The 19,096-nt window shown below is 49.8% G+C and overlaps 3 protein-coding genes across 3 annotated transcripts; 1 reads left to right on the top strand and 2 right to left on the bottom strand.

Moving 5' to 3' along the window:
- Positions 1–2,008: 2,008 nt before the first annotated feature.
- G647_10162 (uncharacterized protein) lies at positions 2,009–2,584 on the top strand (the record flags this gene model as incomplete). Its single annotated transcript, XM_008726154.1, has 1 exon — positions 2,009–2,584. The coding sequence occupies one exon, from the start codon at positions 2,009–2,011 to the stop codon at positions 2,582–2,584; it is 576 nt and encodes a 191-aa protein (XP_008724376.1).
- A 1,819-nt stretch (positions 2,585–4,403) lies between these two features.
- Positions 4,404–6,347, bottom strand: G647_10161 (uncharacterized protein; the record flags this gene model as incomplete). The annotated part of the gene is made up of 2 exons (XM_008726153.1): positions 4,404–6,113; positions 6,216–6,347. The coding sequence occupies 2 exons, from the start codon at positions 6,345–6,347 to the stop codon at positions 4,404–4,406; spliced, it is 1,842 nt and encodes a 613-aa protein (XP_008724375.1).
- Positions 6,348–7,011: 664 nt separating this feature from the next.
- G647_10160 (uncharacterized protein) lies at positions 7,012–8,530 on the bottom strand (the record flags this gene model as incomplete). The annotated part of the gene is made up of 3 exons (XM_008726152.1): positions 7,012–7,600; positions 7,664–7,930; positions 7,986–8,530. The coding sequence occupies 3 exons, from the start codon at positions 8,528–8,530 to the stop codon at positions 7,012–7,014; spliced, it is 1,401 nt and encodes a 466-aa protein (XP_008724374.1).
- Positions 8,531–19,096: the final 10,566 nt, after the last annotated feature.

Raw genomic sequence — 19,096 nt, 5'->3', positions numbered from 1 at the left:
TAAATCCGTTGGCTTTACTTGGCATGGCTGACATTCCTTTGATGTATTTCTTCCCAGTCGTGCCAGTGCACCCAGACGCCGGTTCCATCTCTGAGCTGAACTACTCTCACGCCACCACCTACACCAGTCTGACAGCGGAATGAACCATTGCTTGCTGCGAGTTAGTCGATGCTGAGCATTTCGCGTTGTGCTCGCCAAGCGCTGATAGACCGTCTACGGCTTGGTTCTGGCGTTGGCTGGAGGACGCCTCCAACGATGTCTTCGCCTACTTGGGTACAACAGGCGGCAGAAATGGAACGGCTACTCTACCATGGCTCTCATACTACAAAGCTAGCAGCATGCAGTTATCCGCAGGGTTGACACATGTGTCGCTTCGAGTTTCGAACAAGACAGCACGAGTTCTCTGCACTACAGTATGGAGTGCGGCTCGCAGCCCGTGGAGGAGCCACTACTCGTAGTGTACCTCATCCTTACCGCGAGATGTCGGAGAAGAGGATGCCGAGGTTACCTCGAGTCAGGTCTCAGGCGAGTATCCGAATATCCTGCGTCACAATGGAGTAGACACTCCTTCCTGCACGACGATGATGTGATACGATCGAATTTTTACTACTCGACGTTCGAGGGGTGGCCTGAATCGGCGCCCGTAGCGAATGGGCTCTCAGTCGAGATAAAGGCACTCGCGAAGAGGTGGTCGATTGCGTGGAGCCTGGCGTGGAGTACTCGTACTTGGATACTGTGATGTGATGTGTGCTCTGCGGCAGTTATTGAATAGGTACGACGGAGTCACTCCCGTTCCATTCGACAGTAGATGCGCGGAATCGTGCGCGAGAAGGGTGACTCGTACCTGGCCACAGTCATATGTTGCAGTATCGATCACCTCACTCTCACTCACCCATCACTAACTCTACCGCGGCGCATCGTTCAGGCGGTGAGTCCAGAAGGTCTTCGGCAGATATCTGAGCGAAGTGCAACACGTGGGATTACTGCACTCCCGTCGATTCATACATCTGTAGCTAGGATACCCGTACTTTCGATCAATGCGGTGACGTGCTGGATGCATGCTTTTTGCCCGGAGGCTCTGGCAAGGACCGACCGAGGCCGGCGCAACGTGGGAGAGCGCAGCCGGCACATCGTCGGATGGAGCGATCAAGCCTATCGAAGACTTGCGAGAAATGCCTCCCACTCTCGCCGGCTGGGCACATTGCTCGTACCGTGTATTCCCGACGGCTTCGATGACCCGGCTGTTTCTGGGGGTGATTTTCTTTGTACCTGCTCCTCGCCCACGACTCTCTTCTCCTCCTCGACTATCTCTCCCTGATCTGAAGCTGTATCTTCGATCTCGCATTCGTTTCCACGGCGGCACAGCCAGTCACGGCTCACGGCCCCCCACAAGATCAGCTTCACATTCCGGTGGCCCAATTGCATCAGCCCCGCAATCTCTCCAGGCTCTCAGACGGGCAGACGGGCAGACGGGCAGACAGGCTTCCACGCGCTCCCCCACGAATTCTCTACTTCCCTGATTGCCTCGCCTCGCCTCGCCCTTCCGCCAACACTGTCCGAGTACTCGTCCAGGACTTTCGCCATCCGGGCACTTGTCACCTAGGTGGTCAGCATCATCGACCAGGGCCGAGTAGTGAGGACCTCGCTAGGACTTGGAGAAACTGACCTAGGCAGGGCTCCTCTCCAAAAATCCTACTCACACCCGCTCGCCTTTTCCGCGCCCCGGCATTTCTTGCGGCGAGACTACGCTTGTGTTACACCCATCCTGACTCTTCCTCCGCTACGTACTTCGTCCCTGGCCTGTACTTTGTACCCTTTGGGAGTTGGCGAGTCCGCACAAGCCTTGCGATTCGAGAATACAGGTCCTCTGTAGCCGCGCGCTGTCCTTGACAAAAACACAAGACGAAGACGCAGAAGCACCTTTGAATTGGGAGGGAGCCGCCTGCTCAGCGGCTGCGTCTCTGAAACACAATCCCACGGCCTGAGCCTCCCGAAGTCGAGTTACAAGATGAGCAGCTATCCTCGCAGAAGCGCTCGCCTCTCATCACAGCATCTACATCAAGAACACTTTCAGCAGAGGAGTGGCACTCTCTCCGCTCCTGCGTTCGCAAATTCCTTCTCACAGCCGTCGAGTGCCTCGACCAGTTCGCACCCCAGTCCTGTCAGTGACAGCATGCATCCCCCTCCGCCGCCATCGACCCCTCAACAGCCGCAGAATCGTCTTCAAATACAGCCGCACTTTATGCAACAGCAACAGCAAGGCCAATCGCACATGAACGCGCCGCTGCCGTCGCCGTCGGGTGCAGAAATGGGACCCTTCTTCGGACGCCCATATTCGCAGCCGAACCCGTATGCGTCGCAGCAACTACCAGGCCAGCAGCCCTTCGGTGGCCAACAAGCGCAGATGACTCAACAGGGCCAGCAACACCATTTGCATCCTCATACCAATTCCATGTCACAAGATCATCCCGCCCATGCGCAGGCCATGAATCCGGGGCAGCTGCCACCTGATTTTCTTGCCGAGGCAGCCAAACGCGCTCAGATGGCGTGCTTGATGCGAGATATTGGTGACATCTCGCTCTGAGCCAGAGTGTTGCAATGTTTTTTGGTCGCTCCATATGCAATATTTCTACGCTACGACTCATTCTACTCTGCCGGGGAAATACGACCCTCTGGTTTCTGGGGGTTATTCCGCATTCTGGCCGCACAAGTGTTTGCCGAGGAGCGAAATTGGCTGACATGTGATTGACGACCACGATTGTTCGGCACACCCAGCTCCTCTCGTCGCTGTCATGACTGCAGTGGTCTGGAATCTATCATTACGCGGGTGGTCAGCAACCGACGGGCATGTTTGTCCAGTTACCGTTACCGTTATCGTCACTGTCACCTTCCCAACGCAAACCGGGCCGAACGAAAAGAGTGGATATTCGACCCTCCTCGAGCTGTTGCCCTTGACGTCACGTCGATCTCCACATTCACGACATTTTTTATGCGAGCAACATACTTGACGTACTCCTCTCAACCACCTACAGTTTATGAGGTTTTGTTATCTTCTCGGGAGTCGTCACGGTTCGAGTTCTTTGGACGCCGATACCCCATGACGTTTTTGGCTTTGTTTGGTGCCATACACATCCCATCGCCGGACCTTAATTTATTTCATTTCATACTGGGGGAAGAGGATGTGATTGTTATTGAGTTTTGAGCATGGCCCAGGTGGCGACTGCGGGACCTTTTTATCCACTCTCTGTGTGTGTTTCTGATCTGATAGAAGACGGGCATCCTCTCTGGAGTTTCCATCAGAACGACGGCTTGCATGCATACTATCATCGACTGGGGCACGGAGTTTGCGGATCTCACTTTAGGAGAATTTTCCAAGACGGATACATCCAAGACGAGACTCTTAAGTGACGCAAAGGTTATGTTGGGTCTTCATTGGGGTGACATGGAAGCTAGGTGGGTTTGAATCAATTAGTTACGACCACAATCGAGAACGAGGATGAGAACATGAATACGAATACGAACATCAATATCAATATCAATGCAAAAGCTCTTGACAGAAGTGGTCTGGTTTCTCCATCGAGTGCATGTGCTTCTCGTTGTCGGAAGTGGAAGTGTCGAACCTATCTTCTCGGGGCGCGATGAAATCGACAAGACCAAGGATTGACTGGAGATCCCTTCATCTCACCAAAGGCAGGGAGGGAGAGATTTTGTGCTGCAAACCCAGCCGTTGATCGATCGGATTCGTCATACGCAGGCAGGTAGGCACGCCATCCATCTCATCTGATCTGATCTGATCTGATCTGATCTGATCTCATCTAGCGTGGGACATTATGAAGGTCAAGCCACTCACTCACTCACTCATTCACTCACTCTACGTAGCACTCGTGGCTGGATGTCCTGGTATGTCTTGAAGTGGACTCGCCTTGGACGTGGACTCGCCTTGGACGTGGACTCGCCTTGGACGTGGACTCGCCTTGGACGTGGACTCGCCTTGGACGTAGACTCGCCTTGGACGTGGACGCCACCTTCGCCATCCAACATGTATATTGTGTACTCTGTATATATATATACACTCCTTGTCGAGGTCCTAGTCTAGGTCCTAGTCTAGGTCCAGGTCCAAGTCCATGTGCAGGTCCCCATTCTCGCGCACACCAAGTCTGTAATGCGTCTGGTGATGAGCATCAGAGTTGAGGATCTCGCAGGGTTAGAACTTGTATACTTGCAGACTTGCATACTTGCAGACTTGCATACTTGCAGACTTGCATACTTGCAGACTTGCAGACTTGCAGACTTGCATACGTCTACACAGCTCACAGCTCCAGTCCGTTCCCCCCATGCCCTAATGTAACTGCGCTTGACTCACACTTTCACACTCACTACCGCACCCTCGCACCGCCGTAACCTCACTCCTCATCCCACTCATCGGCCAAAAACCGCACAAAGGACTCGACGACCGCCCTCCGCCCAACGACATACCCCTGGCCGTGCGCGATTCCGCCCCTCTGGATCTGGGTGTATTTCCTCCGCAACCGCTGGAGCATCGGCTGGGTGAGATTCACGCCGGGAGGGACCCGTAACGTCATGTGCACTGCCGATGCGTCTGCATTTGCTTCTCCCACTTCTTCTGCGTCCGCCTTTTCTTCTCTTTCTGCTTCTTTTTCTTCCTCTTCCTCCTCAGCAGCAGCAGTAGAGTTATCGGCGCGTTTTTGTCCACGCACAGGCACTGGCACAACAGGCACACGCAGATCCACCTCCCCGCCCTCGCCCTGCAATATCGCCGGACTTTGGGCCCTCGTTTGTGCGAGCAGCTGTCTCACCACCTCCATGGTCGCGGACTCGAGCGTCTGCAGGGCGTCGGCGCCGGTCGCGCGCGGGAGGACCGTCGCGGCGTGGGGTTTCACTCCTGAAACTCCAGGTTTGGTGTCTTCCGCTTTTGTGGCGTGTGGATTCGCGCTCGCTCCCGCACCCGCATTGCCTCCTCCGGCTCCTCCGGCTCCGTTTCCGTTCGTGGCGGAAGTGCTCGCTCTGAAAGGAGGTTGTGGTCCCAGCTGGCTTAATGCCTTCTTACTCGTCGGTCTGGTGGGTGGAGGGTATATCGCGGTCCAGATGTCTTTCATGGGAGGGGCCATGTCCGTGGAGGGGACGACGAAGAGGGGCGTATCCCACCGGGAGAAGGGGGAGGGCGGCTCATAACGCATGCAGAGAGAGGCGAGGGTCGATGGACTATAGGGAGGTGAGGCATTCGATGGTGGTGGTGGTGTCGACAAGGGGATTGGGAGTGCGACACCCTGTGAAGGTGAAGCTGAGGCTGAAGACGAGGATATGGACGCTTGAGGTCGACGTATTCCCGTTGCTGGGGCCGTGTCGTCTCGTTCGCCAATGTAGAGAGACTTGAGCGTCATGGTCTCGTCGTGCGGCTGTCTCGCTCGAGAAACATCCCCTTCCATGCCGTCCAGAGACGACGATCGCGACCTGCTGGATCCCGTCTCCCTCACCCCGCGATCGCCATACATGGCCGTATGGCTTTCTGGGATCAACTCGCCAAGGACATTCTCGCCGTGTTTCTTCAACCCTTGCTCGTGTCTACCGTGTTCGCCACCCCCATCGGCCTCTCCATCAGGTCGTTCGCCTTCAGTTTCCGACTTGATTCCCCATGCCCTCGCCCGTTCAGCATTCCAGGCCGCACACTCGTCCTCACGCGCCGCCACATGGACGACGCAACATCTGGTCCCCACGGCCTTGGCCTCGCACCACAACTGGTATCTATATCCCTTGATGTAATTCAGCGCGTCCGCCACGACGACATTATCCCGACCGAGCGCGCGCTTGACGGCCGAGAACTCTGCCGCCCGCGCATTCTTCTCCTCCGCCGCGGACGTGTAGATCTGGTCGCGGAGTGATGAGGCCTCTTGCGCGATTTCAGGCCCAACGCCGCGACCACTGTGAGGACCGGCTCCGGGATCGGAAAGGGCGTGCTGGGACGGGAGGAGTTGGACGGTGCGCTTCGAGACGGTCGGGTCGGCGGACGACGAGATGAATTCGGTCAGGGAGGCCGCGATCTGTTGGGCGCGGTGGGTCTTGCCGGAGCAGGGGAGGCCCGTGACGATGATCAGCTAGAGGAGAAGATTGTGTCAATATGGACATCGATGGGTATGGATATGAGAAATACGCGTCGACTGTCCTGTCAAACGGATACTGGTGGCGGGCGGACTCACTGGCATTGCAATTCCTCGCTTCCAAGCAGGCTTGGAGATGGGAAATTTGGTTGTCGGCGGGGTTTTCGGTGCCTGTGCTGCCTGTGCTGCGGGGTCCACAGTCGTGACGAGCCCACGGAGCGAAGAGGACATGAGTCTTCACCAGTGAGGCAAGGCATCCTGAGCATCATGTGCGTCAAGGCCCTTTGCTCGAGTCAGGATTGCGGGACGCGAACAGAGAACAGAGTGTATCTAACATAGTACATTGGAAGTCATTATTACTGACACTGCTGTCAAGTATCATCTATCTATGTATCAATCACTGTGGTTCAGGCTTTGCACCGTCGCAAGACAGCTGGTGGAGGACGACGAAGTCATTCCTGTTCCATCAAAAGTCAGAGCTTCTCCGGTTGGCGTTCAGGTGTACACTGGTTTGTCCGCGGGCTGAGTCCTGGCTATTCCTTGGGAACAATCCTGGGAGAAATATCTTGGCCTGTCCATGGATTTGCGGTAGTCCGCTCCTGTGGAAAGGTTTCTCCTGGGCAAAGCAGTCTACACTGGCCGTGTCACAGTTGCGCGCAGGGCGTAACGGTGTGTGAAATAGACTGGGGCTGCATTGTTGTGGCACGGCCCTGTTGTTCTGTTACACCTCTGGTATGTAGTCCTGTGAGAGGATGATGGTCTGGCTCCACGGTGAAAAAGATGCACAGTCAAGCGAAAGTCAGAAACAAACGTCGTCCAGTGGGTTAATCGCACAAGGGGTATATGTAGGCATGATTTGAATCATCTGCGCTAAAGAAGAACAGAAGAAAGGGATTCAAGAAGGATATACCCCGGAGTATGATGGCGAAACCCTGGATGTCCTGGATACGGCGACCGTCTGATGGGAGAATTGCACTTCGGCCATGGACACTGGCTGTGCCGTCATCGCGTTGTAATCTTGCGCATGGCTGGAGTAGGCGCTGGGAGCGACATACTGGTTCCGGCTGATTGGCCCATAGTTGGTAGGTTGGATGGAGGCCTTGACCATCGCATGAGCCTTGGACACTGTCGATGAACTCGATCTCCTCATCGGGACCGAGGTTGGCGCGCTCGAGGCCTTCCGTCTCTTCGACTGGCTTTGGCTGCTAGGGCTCTTCTTCGCTGGCGCGTCAATTTCCTCATATTGGTGGACTCGTTTCATGTGGTCACGTTGGTTCCATCGGCGGGGGAATCCGTTTCCCTCCCGGGCGCGCTCACAGTCCGGGAATTTGCACAGGTACGGGTTCATTCCGTGGGTATGTTCTCCATGGGCCTCTCTTTCATGGCGAAGAAGGCAGGCATTGGACGAAAACCGGAGGTCCTCACATTCGGGTCGATCCGTGAACTTGCAACGGTATGGCCTCAAATGGGAATCCACGTATTTGCTGCAAAGCAAGGGCATGGTTAGAAAAAGTATCAATGGTGAGTGCACCTTGGTGAAAACCTACTTGTAGACACACCTCTGCGTGGTGGATTGGTGATTGCAGTTGCCTTCATGAGCCCAAGGGCAATGGTATTTTCCGTCCTCATCGGGTCCGCGGTTGTAGTATGGATGAACTCTGGCCTTTTCCCGGTTGGATGGATCTTCCTTGGGAGGGCTCCTGACTTCAGGGGGAGACGTGGACGAAGCACAGTATTCGCTGACTGAAGCGTTCCTTTCCGAAGCCGATCGGATGGGGCGGGGTCGTCGCACAGTCCGATGGCTGGGGCTATTGCTGCATTGGTTAGTTGGTATATTCGCAAGGCTAGGGAAAGCGCGAGGGATCTGACCTGGCAGGCTCCATGTTGCATGTGGTGGCACTCTCGGATATCGTGAGATCCTTGTCCATTGGGCACAGTTGGTCCTGGAAAACGTGTCCTGAGGGAAAGCATGTCTGCAGGTACTCCTCCGGTGGTGGGGTAGGAAGCCTCGAGACGTCGGTGTTAAAACTGGGCATCATCGTAGGCATGTAAAGTGAGTCCATGGGCATGTAACTGGTGTTCAAGTGATCCGGGGAATTGCCTTGTCCTGGGTACTGGGAAGGTACGAAAGTCAAGTCTGTACAAGAGTCGCCTGAGAAAGCATCCTCTGTCAGGAACTCAGAGGCGAAATCGGCATCGAAGCCGCTCAAGCTGGACAACATAGGGCCGGCAAACGAGCCGTCAGAGACGGGAATGGAGCGATAAGCCATCCCTGAGGATGTGGACAAGAAGTAGTCATCGCTGTCGGGATACGATCCGGACGATGGAGCAACGGGCCTTGAGCCGTGGTACCGGCGCGATCCAAGAGTGGAAGATGTCACAGCATAGTTTCCACTGGGCACTTGACCAGCCATGGAGGCGTGGTTAAAATGAAGATCACCCGGGGAAATCAAAGGCATAGTCCTTGGTATCCGGCTTTGAGTTCCTTGGGAATGAGTGGCCAATACCGGACTTCTCCTGGTTCTTGAATTCATTGCGGGATAGTCGGCCCTGAGTAGGTGGTACTATCAGGACGACAAAAGTTAGTGCTCTGCCCATCATACAACGTGGCGTCTAGGTAACATCAAATTGGAATAAATCAGACGGCAACGAGGGGTTAGTGCAGTTCGGTATTCCTGTGGGCAGGTTGGCCGGGAGTAGGCATGAAGAGCGCGGGTTAAAACCAGGCTTGGGGCTGATAAGCTGCGAATCCTGCGAAGAGTTGTTGCCAAATTAGGTGCCAGGCCTAGCGCGACGGCCACAAGAGGGTATATCCGGCAGCAGGGACCAGTGGGAAAGAATACATCTGGTTGGCAGTTTGGTGGTAGATCATGCTGGCCGTTTCATTCGTGGCAAACTTCGTCGGTCCGGCCTAAGAGCCCGGTGTGAACAGTGAACATGATGCTGTCAGTGTTGTCGGTTGATCTCCTAGGGGCAGTCGCTTTCGCAATCCTCGGGTCAATCCCTTGGGTAATCCTTTGGGAACGAAGATGTCACAACTGGGAAAAGAGTACGGCCTTAAGCTTCATGATGTCGCCGAAGAGTGCATGTAGCGTATTTGTGCTGGACTGTTTGGTCTTGGGTTGATCGGAAATAGGGTGAAATGTGTGGTGTTTGTCGGACAAGTAGCTGTCGAGGTAGGATTTGCGATTCAGTCGAGACAGTCTCGGCATCACACAGCATTGGCGTATCCAGTAGTTCATTCCAGGTAATCCATTCCACGGGCAATCCAACGGTAGTCACATCCGGGATCATAGTGGCTCCATTCGGTTGTCCATGGGGGTCCGCTGAGGCCGGGCATTGAGCAACATTCATTTCAGAAGCTTCGAGGTGTGATCATCGATCGCCACTCTGAAGCATGCGTCACCTTGAGCTAAAAGCCACAAGGGACCTGTCGACATGTCGGACAGCGTCCGCACGTCAGGGACACCGGCAGGTGGGAACAAAGGAAAATCAAGCAGAACAAAAGGAAACAAGAAGGAAATCTGTAGTACCTCAAGAGATGCTGATAATCCGGCTGGTATCAATTGAGGTTGGTTGTCGATTCAGATCCTGTGGAGAGCAAGTCCCGGAGAAGAGCTTGAGGGTAGCAAAAAGCAAATGAAGCACTTCCTGGATGTCCGGAGTAACTGGGTGTCCTGTGGGAATAATCCTAACGGCCAATGTGGACTGAGTTGGTTGACGTTGCCTGGGAAAAATTGGGTGAAGATGTTGTCGAGAAATTGGTCACGAGCTTTAGCATGTACTAGAGAGGTAGAACGAGTCTGAAGAAGATGAAGAGAAGAGGACGGGGCGGGCTGTTGGTTATAAGCAAGCCGCTGCCGCGCACAGGTCAGAGAGAGGAAAGTGAGGTGAGCGAGAGGTGAGCGAGAAGTGGGCGAAGGCGGTGGGAAGGGAGCCAAAAAAGTGGGAAAAGCGGGCTCTGAACGAGTCGTAGCCTCACTCTTTGCTCACGCCGACCTTTGGTCATCCCACCGCCTGCCGCCATCACGACAAGTGAGTGGACCGCTGGCTGTAGTTTGATGCAACTTGCTGCGAGTTTCGCATGCACGTTGCCCGGCTGAGCGCAGAGGAGCGCTGCATCCAAGGAAGTTGCACAGACTCTGAGACTCGCAACTTGCCTGTCAGGTCCGTCGCGACCCGCCCTCGGCTGCAGCCAGCACAGTCTTCGAGCACACCAGCAGCGAGTCAGCATCGACGTCACACCCGCAGTCCAGGGGTTGATTTGCTCTGTTCGTGACGCTGGCGGAATTCCCACAATTTGTTCCGTTTCACTGGCTCACGCCCGCGTCCTCAAATGGGTCGGTGATCAGCAGGGGAATGTCCATTCGTTGTCAATCACTCCCCGCCATGTCGGTTCAGACAGGGTTCCCACGCTTCTGCGTCCTGGCATGCACGCTTGGCCACTTGTCGTCAAATTGACTGCAGTGACGAGAACCACCGGCACATGCGGCAGGACGGAGCACACTGACGTGGCAATCTCTCGTGGCAGCGAGATGTTCTTGTGACTCGCACTCCTCGAGGTGTTGCAGCATCATCCTGTGGCAGCCTGCTCTCTGTCCAGCTCATTGACCAAAGTTCTACAGAGCACACTGTCTCCAGTGTTGGCAGGACAGAGTACCGTGCAGGATATTTTGACGCAGAGGATATGGCTGGCATGAGCTGTACGCATCTGCATAATGGCCTCGAAGAAGCATGAGTAGACATGGACGGTCATGTGAAGCTGGACGCCCTGTGAGGTCTGACGTAGGTAGCTTCTACATCACTCTTGTCGACGTTGCACAGGTTGCAAAATTTCCCTGTTGGCGGGCGCAAAGAACAGAGTTTGTGTGATTTCAGTAGCGGGGTAATCCTCAAGTCACGAAGGTCTAGCACAGTAACAGCGTTGTCGGGCGGACAATCGACCGACGCAGAGAAGAAGACGCCTCAGACCTCATGGTGCAAGCACGAGCGGCCTCAGCCTCGTCACTTTTGTTCGCTGTGGTTGAGATGCGCAGGCGTCTCGACAGATGTCATAGACAATAAGGTTTACAGTGCAAACTCCAGAAGGCCCTACGAGTACAATGCAATAGACCCGTCCATCTTGTCTCCCTGCGGTTACACAGGACGGGCTACGAGGTAGTAGCTAAGTAGTCGATCACAAGCCGATCGGACCCCTCTGGACGGGTTCGAGACAGGACTAAACTCGGATCAATTATCAATGTAGCAGGAATCACAGCCTGATCCACCGAAGCTGATGCAACCGATCTGGTCTCCGGTCGCACTCCAGAAGACACTGCCGATCCCGCCGGCTGTGTTTGTAACTGGTGCCTTCAGACTTTGGTAACCAGATCAGGAAGGCCTGAAGAATATCACGGCAGAGGCGGAACTCGTAGCTCGTTCCTGCGTAGACAGACGACATCAGCACGACTGGGTCAAGATAATGTGGAGAATACGGCGCAGAACCAGCAGTCCAAGGGTGTTCAGAAATACTCAAATGATGGAATATTGTTCGTTCACAGACGTAGAGTCTCAGTTGAACTATGCTTTTGGATACGTTGTTTCATCAGAATGGACAGCAATGGGTGGAATGGGTAAGATGGTGAGACCGACGCATGGCCGATCAGGTTACGTACCTCTTGTTCAAGCGGCTGCAGCGTGGGCTGAATTCGGTTGTACGGAGTTCACCATGGCTAGGTATGGGTGAGCTCAGCGGGACACACCCGGAGTAGGCAGGAACATGGCGAATTCCCACATTGCTGGAAGGGCTTCATCGAACACGCAAAGCTCCAAGACTGCTTTCGGTTGCACGATAAAGACGCCGATGCGTCATCACGGACCAAAGGACAGTGCCATCAAGGTGTTGACTCTGGACAGCTGCCAAAATTTGAACTGTAGCGTGCGAGATTCTGACTGCGAAAATTGGCTTGGCATGTTTTGCCTCTTTGCTCTGTGTCTTGGCAAAGTAAAACCCAGCAATTTGGTTTGAAGACAGTGAAGATATCATGCCCCACATACACTAAGCCCAATACGGTAATACGAAGTTGAGGATTGTGTACAAAGTGCTGTTGCTCTCTGATGGATGCCTTCACATGGCCTTCAAGTCTCTTGTGTCAGGGAATGATAGGTGGTCGATTCGTGGCCTCGTTCTACCCAGCCATTCTCAACCAAACTTTGACAGACGCTTTTTTTAATAAGCTGTCATTCCACCACCAAAGCCTTTCGCAATCGTGGAGCGCGTCTCAGTGCCGTGTACGTACTGGAGGTCGCACTCCTCATTCCACCTGGCTAACAGACCAGAGATAAAAGCGACTATTGCATAGAGAAGCAGGTTATGCAGTGATGTTCTATGATTACACACCACCGGGATTTAATTTCGCAAGTCGCGCAGTGCTTTTGCAAGTCGTCAAGAATTGTACCCTATTGTTACACACGGCCTCGCGGCAGACCCGTCACGAGTCGCCAAGCGGAGACTCGCTACGTTCATTGGACGCCTGCAGGGAACGTAGGACGAACCAAGGGTGGCTATAGGCCGTTACGTAACAGGCTCTATTAGCCCTAAGGGCACAGTAACAGAGCGAGTAGAGCGAATAGAGCGTAGTGCAGGACACACGGATATATATACGCTCATTATTAGACAGTCTAGTTACACTCCTTCGTAGCTAACTTATGTTATCTACTTAGACCCACCTTTAAGTATCTCGTTACACCTAGCCGTCTACTATACCTCGCTCCCTATATTGTATCCTCTATACCCCTACTTAAGTATTGTAACTAGAGACCTAACCCTTACCGGTTAGTCGAAAGGAGTAGCGTTAATACTTTAGTTACTACCCCTAATACGATATAGGTGTATATATAAGTAGGTACACTAAACCTTCTTCACCCACCGATAAAAGCCTCGCTCGCTAGGCCTCACGCCTATCCTTAAATAAGACCACATCAACAAGACCTAGTACTTTACGACCAACACCTCCTACCCCGACGTTATCCGTTATAACCACCGAGGTAAAAGGGTATTTAGGTAACGCCCTAAAGCCCTATAAGGGAGAGCGGAAGGGGTTAACCCCCTTCCTTCAATATATAGATATATTCTTCCTAATAAACCCTAGTAAATTCCTAGACGAGCTTACTAAGGTCCTATTTACTAGCTCCTATCTAGAGGGAGACGCCGAAACCTAGTTTAGGCCCTACCTTAGGGATTATACCACTAATAAACCGGCCGATCGAAGTGCGGATACAGGAGCTATCTTTAATACCTATAAGGGGTTTAAGGAATGACTTAAGACTACCTTCGGCGTGTAGAACGAAGAACGAAAAGCCGAAGGATAGGTTATAAACCTCCGATAGACTGGGTCTGTGTAGGAATATATAACTAAGTTTAGAGGACTCGTCGCTATCCTAGAGTAGAATAATAGTGTAACGGTCTCTATCTTCCGAGAAGGCCTAAAGCCCGTAATTCGTTAGGAGCTACGAAACAACATAACCCGATGATTAGCTAACTTAATAGCGGAGGCTATTAAGATCGATAGTAACCTCTAGGACTTCTATAAAGGTCGGTAGAGGGGTAGTAAAGCCGTGTATATAGTAAAGGGGACCTATAAACTAAACACCCCTAAGTAACGAGAGCCGTACTATAGACTTATACCGATAGACCTAGATACGGCCTAGAAGAAAAAAGGTAATACTAAGGGTAAGCCCTAAAGAGGTAATAAAGGCGCTAAGATTCCTAAAGAGGAAAGGGAACGACGCTTTAAAGAAAAGCTATACCTTTATTATAGAAAACCCGGATATGTTATAAGGAACTACTAGTCTAAGGCCTAAATATATAATAGGGAGAAGTACTAGTAGACTAAGGAAATGAATATAGTAAAGGGGGAGGTAGTGTAAGGGAAAGGAACTATACTTAATAAAGGGCTCGTAAAAGTCGTATAGCTTATAACGACCTACCTCTATATTTAGATAAGGTACTAGAGAATCGCTACTTACGCCGACCCTTATATTATAGGACGGCCTTATACACGACCCTTTATAAGCCGAGGACGGAAGGTAGGGCGAAGGAGTAGGAAGAGTAGCCTCGCGCGTAAGGCTAGGTATACTGGTTACGTAACGTGCTCTAGTGCTCTAGGGTGCTCTACTAGTAGAGTAATAGAGCACTATAAAGTAGGGTGTAGGATATACGAGTATATATACGCTTATTGTTAGATAGTCTAGTTACACTCCTTTGTAGCTAACTTATATTATCTACTTAGACCTACCTTTAAGTATCTTGTTATATTAAGCCGTCTACTATACCTCGCTTCTATATCATATCCCCTATACCCTTACTTAAGTATTATAACTAGAGACCTGATCCTTACTGGTTAGTCGAAAGGAGCAGCGCTAACACTTTAGCTACCACCCCTTAATACGATACCGGTGTATGTATAAGTAGGCACACTAGACCTTCTTCACCTACCGACAAAAGCCTCGCTCGCTAGGCCTTACGCCTATCCTTAAACGAGACTACATTAATAAGACCTAGTACTTTACGACTAACACCTCCTACCCCGACATTATCCGTTATAACTACCGAGGTAAAAGGATATTTAGGCAACGCCCTAAAACCCTATAAGGGAGAGCGGAAGGGACTGACCCCCTTCCTTTAATATATAGATATATTCTTCCTAATAAACCCTAGTAAATTCCTAGACGAGCTTACTAAGGTCCTATTTACTAGCTCCTATCTAGAGGAAGACGCCGAAACCTAGTTTAGGCCCTACCTTAGGGACTATACCACTAATAAACCGGCCGATCGAAGTACCAATATAGGAGCTATCTTTAGTACTTATAAGGGGTTTAAGGAATAACTTAAGACTGCCTTTAGCGTGTAGAACGAAGAATAAGAAGCTAAAGGATAGGTTATAAACCTCCGATAGACTAGGTCTATATAGGAGTATATAACTAAGTTTAGAGGACTCGTCGCTATCCTTAAGTAGGACGATAGTGTAACGGTCCCTATCTTCCGAGAAGGCCTGAAGCCCGCAATTCGTTAGGAGCTACGAAATAATATAACCCAACGATTAGCTGACTTAATAGCGGAGGCCATTAAGATCAATAGTAACCTCTAGGACTTCTATAAAGGTCGGTAGAGGGGTAGTAAAGCCGTGTATATAGTAAAAGGGACCTATAAGCCGAATACCCCTAAGTAGCGAGAACCGTACTACGGACCTATACCGATGGACCTAGATGCGGCCTAGAAGAAAAAAGGTAATACTAAGGGCAAGTCCTAAAGGGGTAATAAAGGCGCTAAGATTCCTAAAGAGGAAAGGGAACAACGCTTTAAAGAAAAGCTATACCTTTACTATAGAAAACCCGGATACATTGTAAGGAACTACTAGTCTAAGGCCTAAATACATAATAAGGAGAAGTACTAGCGGACTAAGGAAATAAATATAGTAGAAGGGGAGGTAGTATAAGGAAAAGGAACCGTGCTTAATAAAGAGCTTATAGAAGTCGTATAGCTTATAACAACCTACCTTTATATCTAAACAAGGTACTAAAGAATCACTACTTACGCCGACCCCTAGTACCTATAGGGGCTAAGACGACACTACTACTATATTTATAACCCGAAGGGGAGGGTTAAGTCTTTAATAACAGTAGTTAAACTTCGGTTCTACAATAACCCCGACTACTCGTGGCGGGATACGGCCCCCTATAAGAAACACATCCACTAAGGGGGAAACCCCGAGATACAGTATATACACTAGTGCGAGGTACGGAACCCATCGGAGCCCGAAAGAGAATCGTTACTAGAGTATTCTATAGCGGAACCCGAAAATAACTAAGATAGGGTTTTCGACGGAGGAAAAGCAACGTATGTATCGAAAATAGAGGACACCCTAACGTTAAGCACACGGTACTAGGCCACTATAGGGTGCGCTAACCTAGAGATATACTACGTCTAGGGGGAATATATCTATATAGGATATTTCCTAGAGAGGAACCTATAAAGCTATGAAAGGCTAGTTACATTATGGTTTTATAATTAACTAAACTACCCGTATAAATAAGAAGGATTTAGGCACCTACATTAAGGGACATTAAATAGTAGGATACCTATAATTACTAGGGAACTATTAACTAGGGGAGGATCTAGCTTAGACCCTTAAGAAGACAAATACCGGCGGATAAGGTACGAATAAAACTAGTGCATAGAATAAGCCGATGGAAAGGTCGAGGAGGTTTATTAAGTGTGTAGATGGCAAGGCGTCCCAATACTATAGATCGATAAAACCCTTACAGGGGTATTAATGACTTTACACTACCTCTACGACTTAGTTTACGACTACCTAATAAGGAGGATCCCTTATATATACGGCCGATATTTCGACTATCTCTAGCCTTAGAGACTCGGAATAAATAGGTAAGAGGCAGAAGAAGCTTATAAATAAGCGGAGAATTAGTGTATCGCCTAGGACTGCGAGACACTAAGGTTTAGTAGAGAAAACTAGGTAGATTACCTTTACTAGCCAAAAAACGAGTAGATTCGGTGCCCAGGGGACTACCCACCGAATCAGCAGCTCAGTCCCCGAAACCAGAGCTAGGGATGGCCGACGAAGCCCCGGTTCTTTAGTTCAACACGACCTAAACTCAACATTCGCGAGTTATTGTCCTTAGCGGGATACTGGAGGACTAATATATATATATCCTAGTAAATTCCGGATATACTAGTATATTTATCTATACCCGGGTAGCCTAGAGACTAGCTAGGTGGAAGATCGTAAAATAGGAAACCTACGAACTTATAGGTTTTAACGGCACTATAATATCTAGGATCTTAGAAGAGCTGAGATTAGTATAACTAGCCATTAATAAACATGAAGAGGTACTTAACCTAGATATTAATACTATGAAATATAACATTGTCCTAGGAATGGCGTGGCTAAAAAGACATAACCTATAGATTAACTAGAGGACGAATAAACTTATATTCTCCTAATACTAGCACGGCGAGCCAGCCGATAGAGGACTACTATTTATAAAGGCAATATAGGTACGCTCGGCGAGAAGGATGCTAGCCGAGGCGGGCTAGACAGAATGTCCTCCCGAATATAAAGACTTTACGGAGTTCTTTAAAGAAAAGCACGGTATTAATGCGTTACTAGAGTATAAACCTTAGGACTACGAGATACCCCTAAAGAAGGGTACTTAACTAATATTCGGACCTCTCTACTCGCTATTAGCGAAGAAAGAGGAAGTATTACGGTAATACTTAGAGGAGAATATAGCTAAGGGATATATCTGACTATCGGAATCCCTAGCGGGATATCTAATCCTCTTTATTCCTAAGAAAGGAGGGAAGCTATAACTATACGTCGACTTCCGGAAACTTAATAATATTACCGTTAAGAATATCTATCCCTTACCCCGAATTAATAAATTATAAGACCGCCTTTAGGGTGTATAGTTCTTTATAGCTATTGATGTTTAAGACGCCTATTATCGAATCCGAATAAAGGAAGGAGAAGAGTAGAAAACAGTATTTAGAACTTAATACGGGCTGTACGAGTACTATATTATACCTTTCGGGTTAACTAACGCACCAGTAACCTTTTAAGCTCTAATTAACAATATCCTACGGAAGTACCTAGACATTTTCTGTGTCGCCTACCTTAACGATATTTTAATCTTCTCTAAAACCCACGAGGAATATGTAGGGTATATTCGGAAGGTCCTGGAGGCTCTTAGAGAGTATAGCCTCCCGATTAAGGTTGAGAAGTGTGAGTTCTATAAGGAACGGGTTAAGTTCCTCGGATATATCGTGTCCCGATAGGGTCTATAGATGGACCCGGATAAGGTAAAATTAGTGTTAGAATGGGAAGAGCCTAAAACACTAAGGGAAGTGTAAGCGTTTTTAGGATTCGCTAACTTCTATCGGAAATTTATATAAGGGTACTCGCGGGTTGCGACGCCTTTAATAAACCTAACTAAGAAGAAGGAGGGGCCTTTCTTCCTTACATTAGAAGCTAGAGTCGCTTTTTAATAACTTAAATAGGTATTTACACGGGCACCGATCCTAATACTGTTTAACCCTAGTCTCTAGACTGTTCTTAAGACTGATGCCTCGGACGGAGCTATTGCGGCCGTCCTAGTATAGGTCTACCTAGATAGCTGAACCCGACCTATAGCTTACTACTCCCGAAAGATAACGGGACCTAAACTAAACTACGATGTTCACGATAAGGAATTACTTGCTATCGTAGAAGTATTCCGAACCTAGAGGGTTTACTTAAAGGGACCTAAGTACCCGGTTAAGGTGTTCTTAGACTATAAGAACCTACTTTATTAGAATATAACGAAGACCCTTAATAGGCGATAAGTACGCTAGGTAAAGACCCTTGCCGCGTATAACTTCTAGATCTTTTATGTTAAAGGTACCGAAAACGGAAGGGCTAACGCCCTTAGCTGAAGACTAGACTATATAAAGGACCTTAAAACGAGTCCAGTATCTTTACTACGATAGGAAGGGGAGTACCTTACGTACGCGTAACCTATCCTAGCTATAGTAGAAATAGTGGAACCTAAAGATAAACAAATAATAATCGCTAAATACCACGATAACCTACTTATAGGACACCTAGGAGCCGACAAGACTATTGAGCTTATTATAAGGGCCTATAAACTATAGAAAGGAATGAGGATAAATGTTCAACGGTTTATTATAGAATACGAAACCTATACTAAGGCTAAGTATTTACAATATAAACCCTACGGGCTACTATAACCGTTAGGAGCCCCGGAAGGAGCCTGGAAATTAGTTATATTAGATTTTATCACTAAGCTACCGAAGTCTAAGGAGCCTCTTACGGGCGTCACCTATAATAGCGTCCTAGTAGTATATAATAGACTAATAAAATATAGCTACTTTAGGCTATACCTAGAATCTTTAACAGCGGAAGATTTAGCCTATAAGTTCT

The sequence above is a fragment of the Cladophialophora carrionii genome, assembly GCF_000365165.1.
Source record: "Cladophialophora carrionii CBS 160.54 unplaced genomic scaffold supercont1.13, whole genome shotgun sequence".
Lineage (NCBI taxonomy): Eukaryota > Fungi > Ascomycota > Eurotiomycetes > Chaetothyriales > Herpotrichiellaceae > Cladophialophora > Cladophialophora carrionii.
This window is presented reverse-complemented; position numbering and strand designations above follow the sequence as displayed.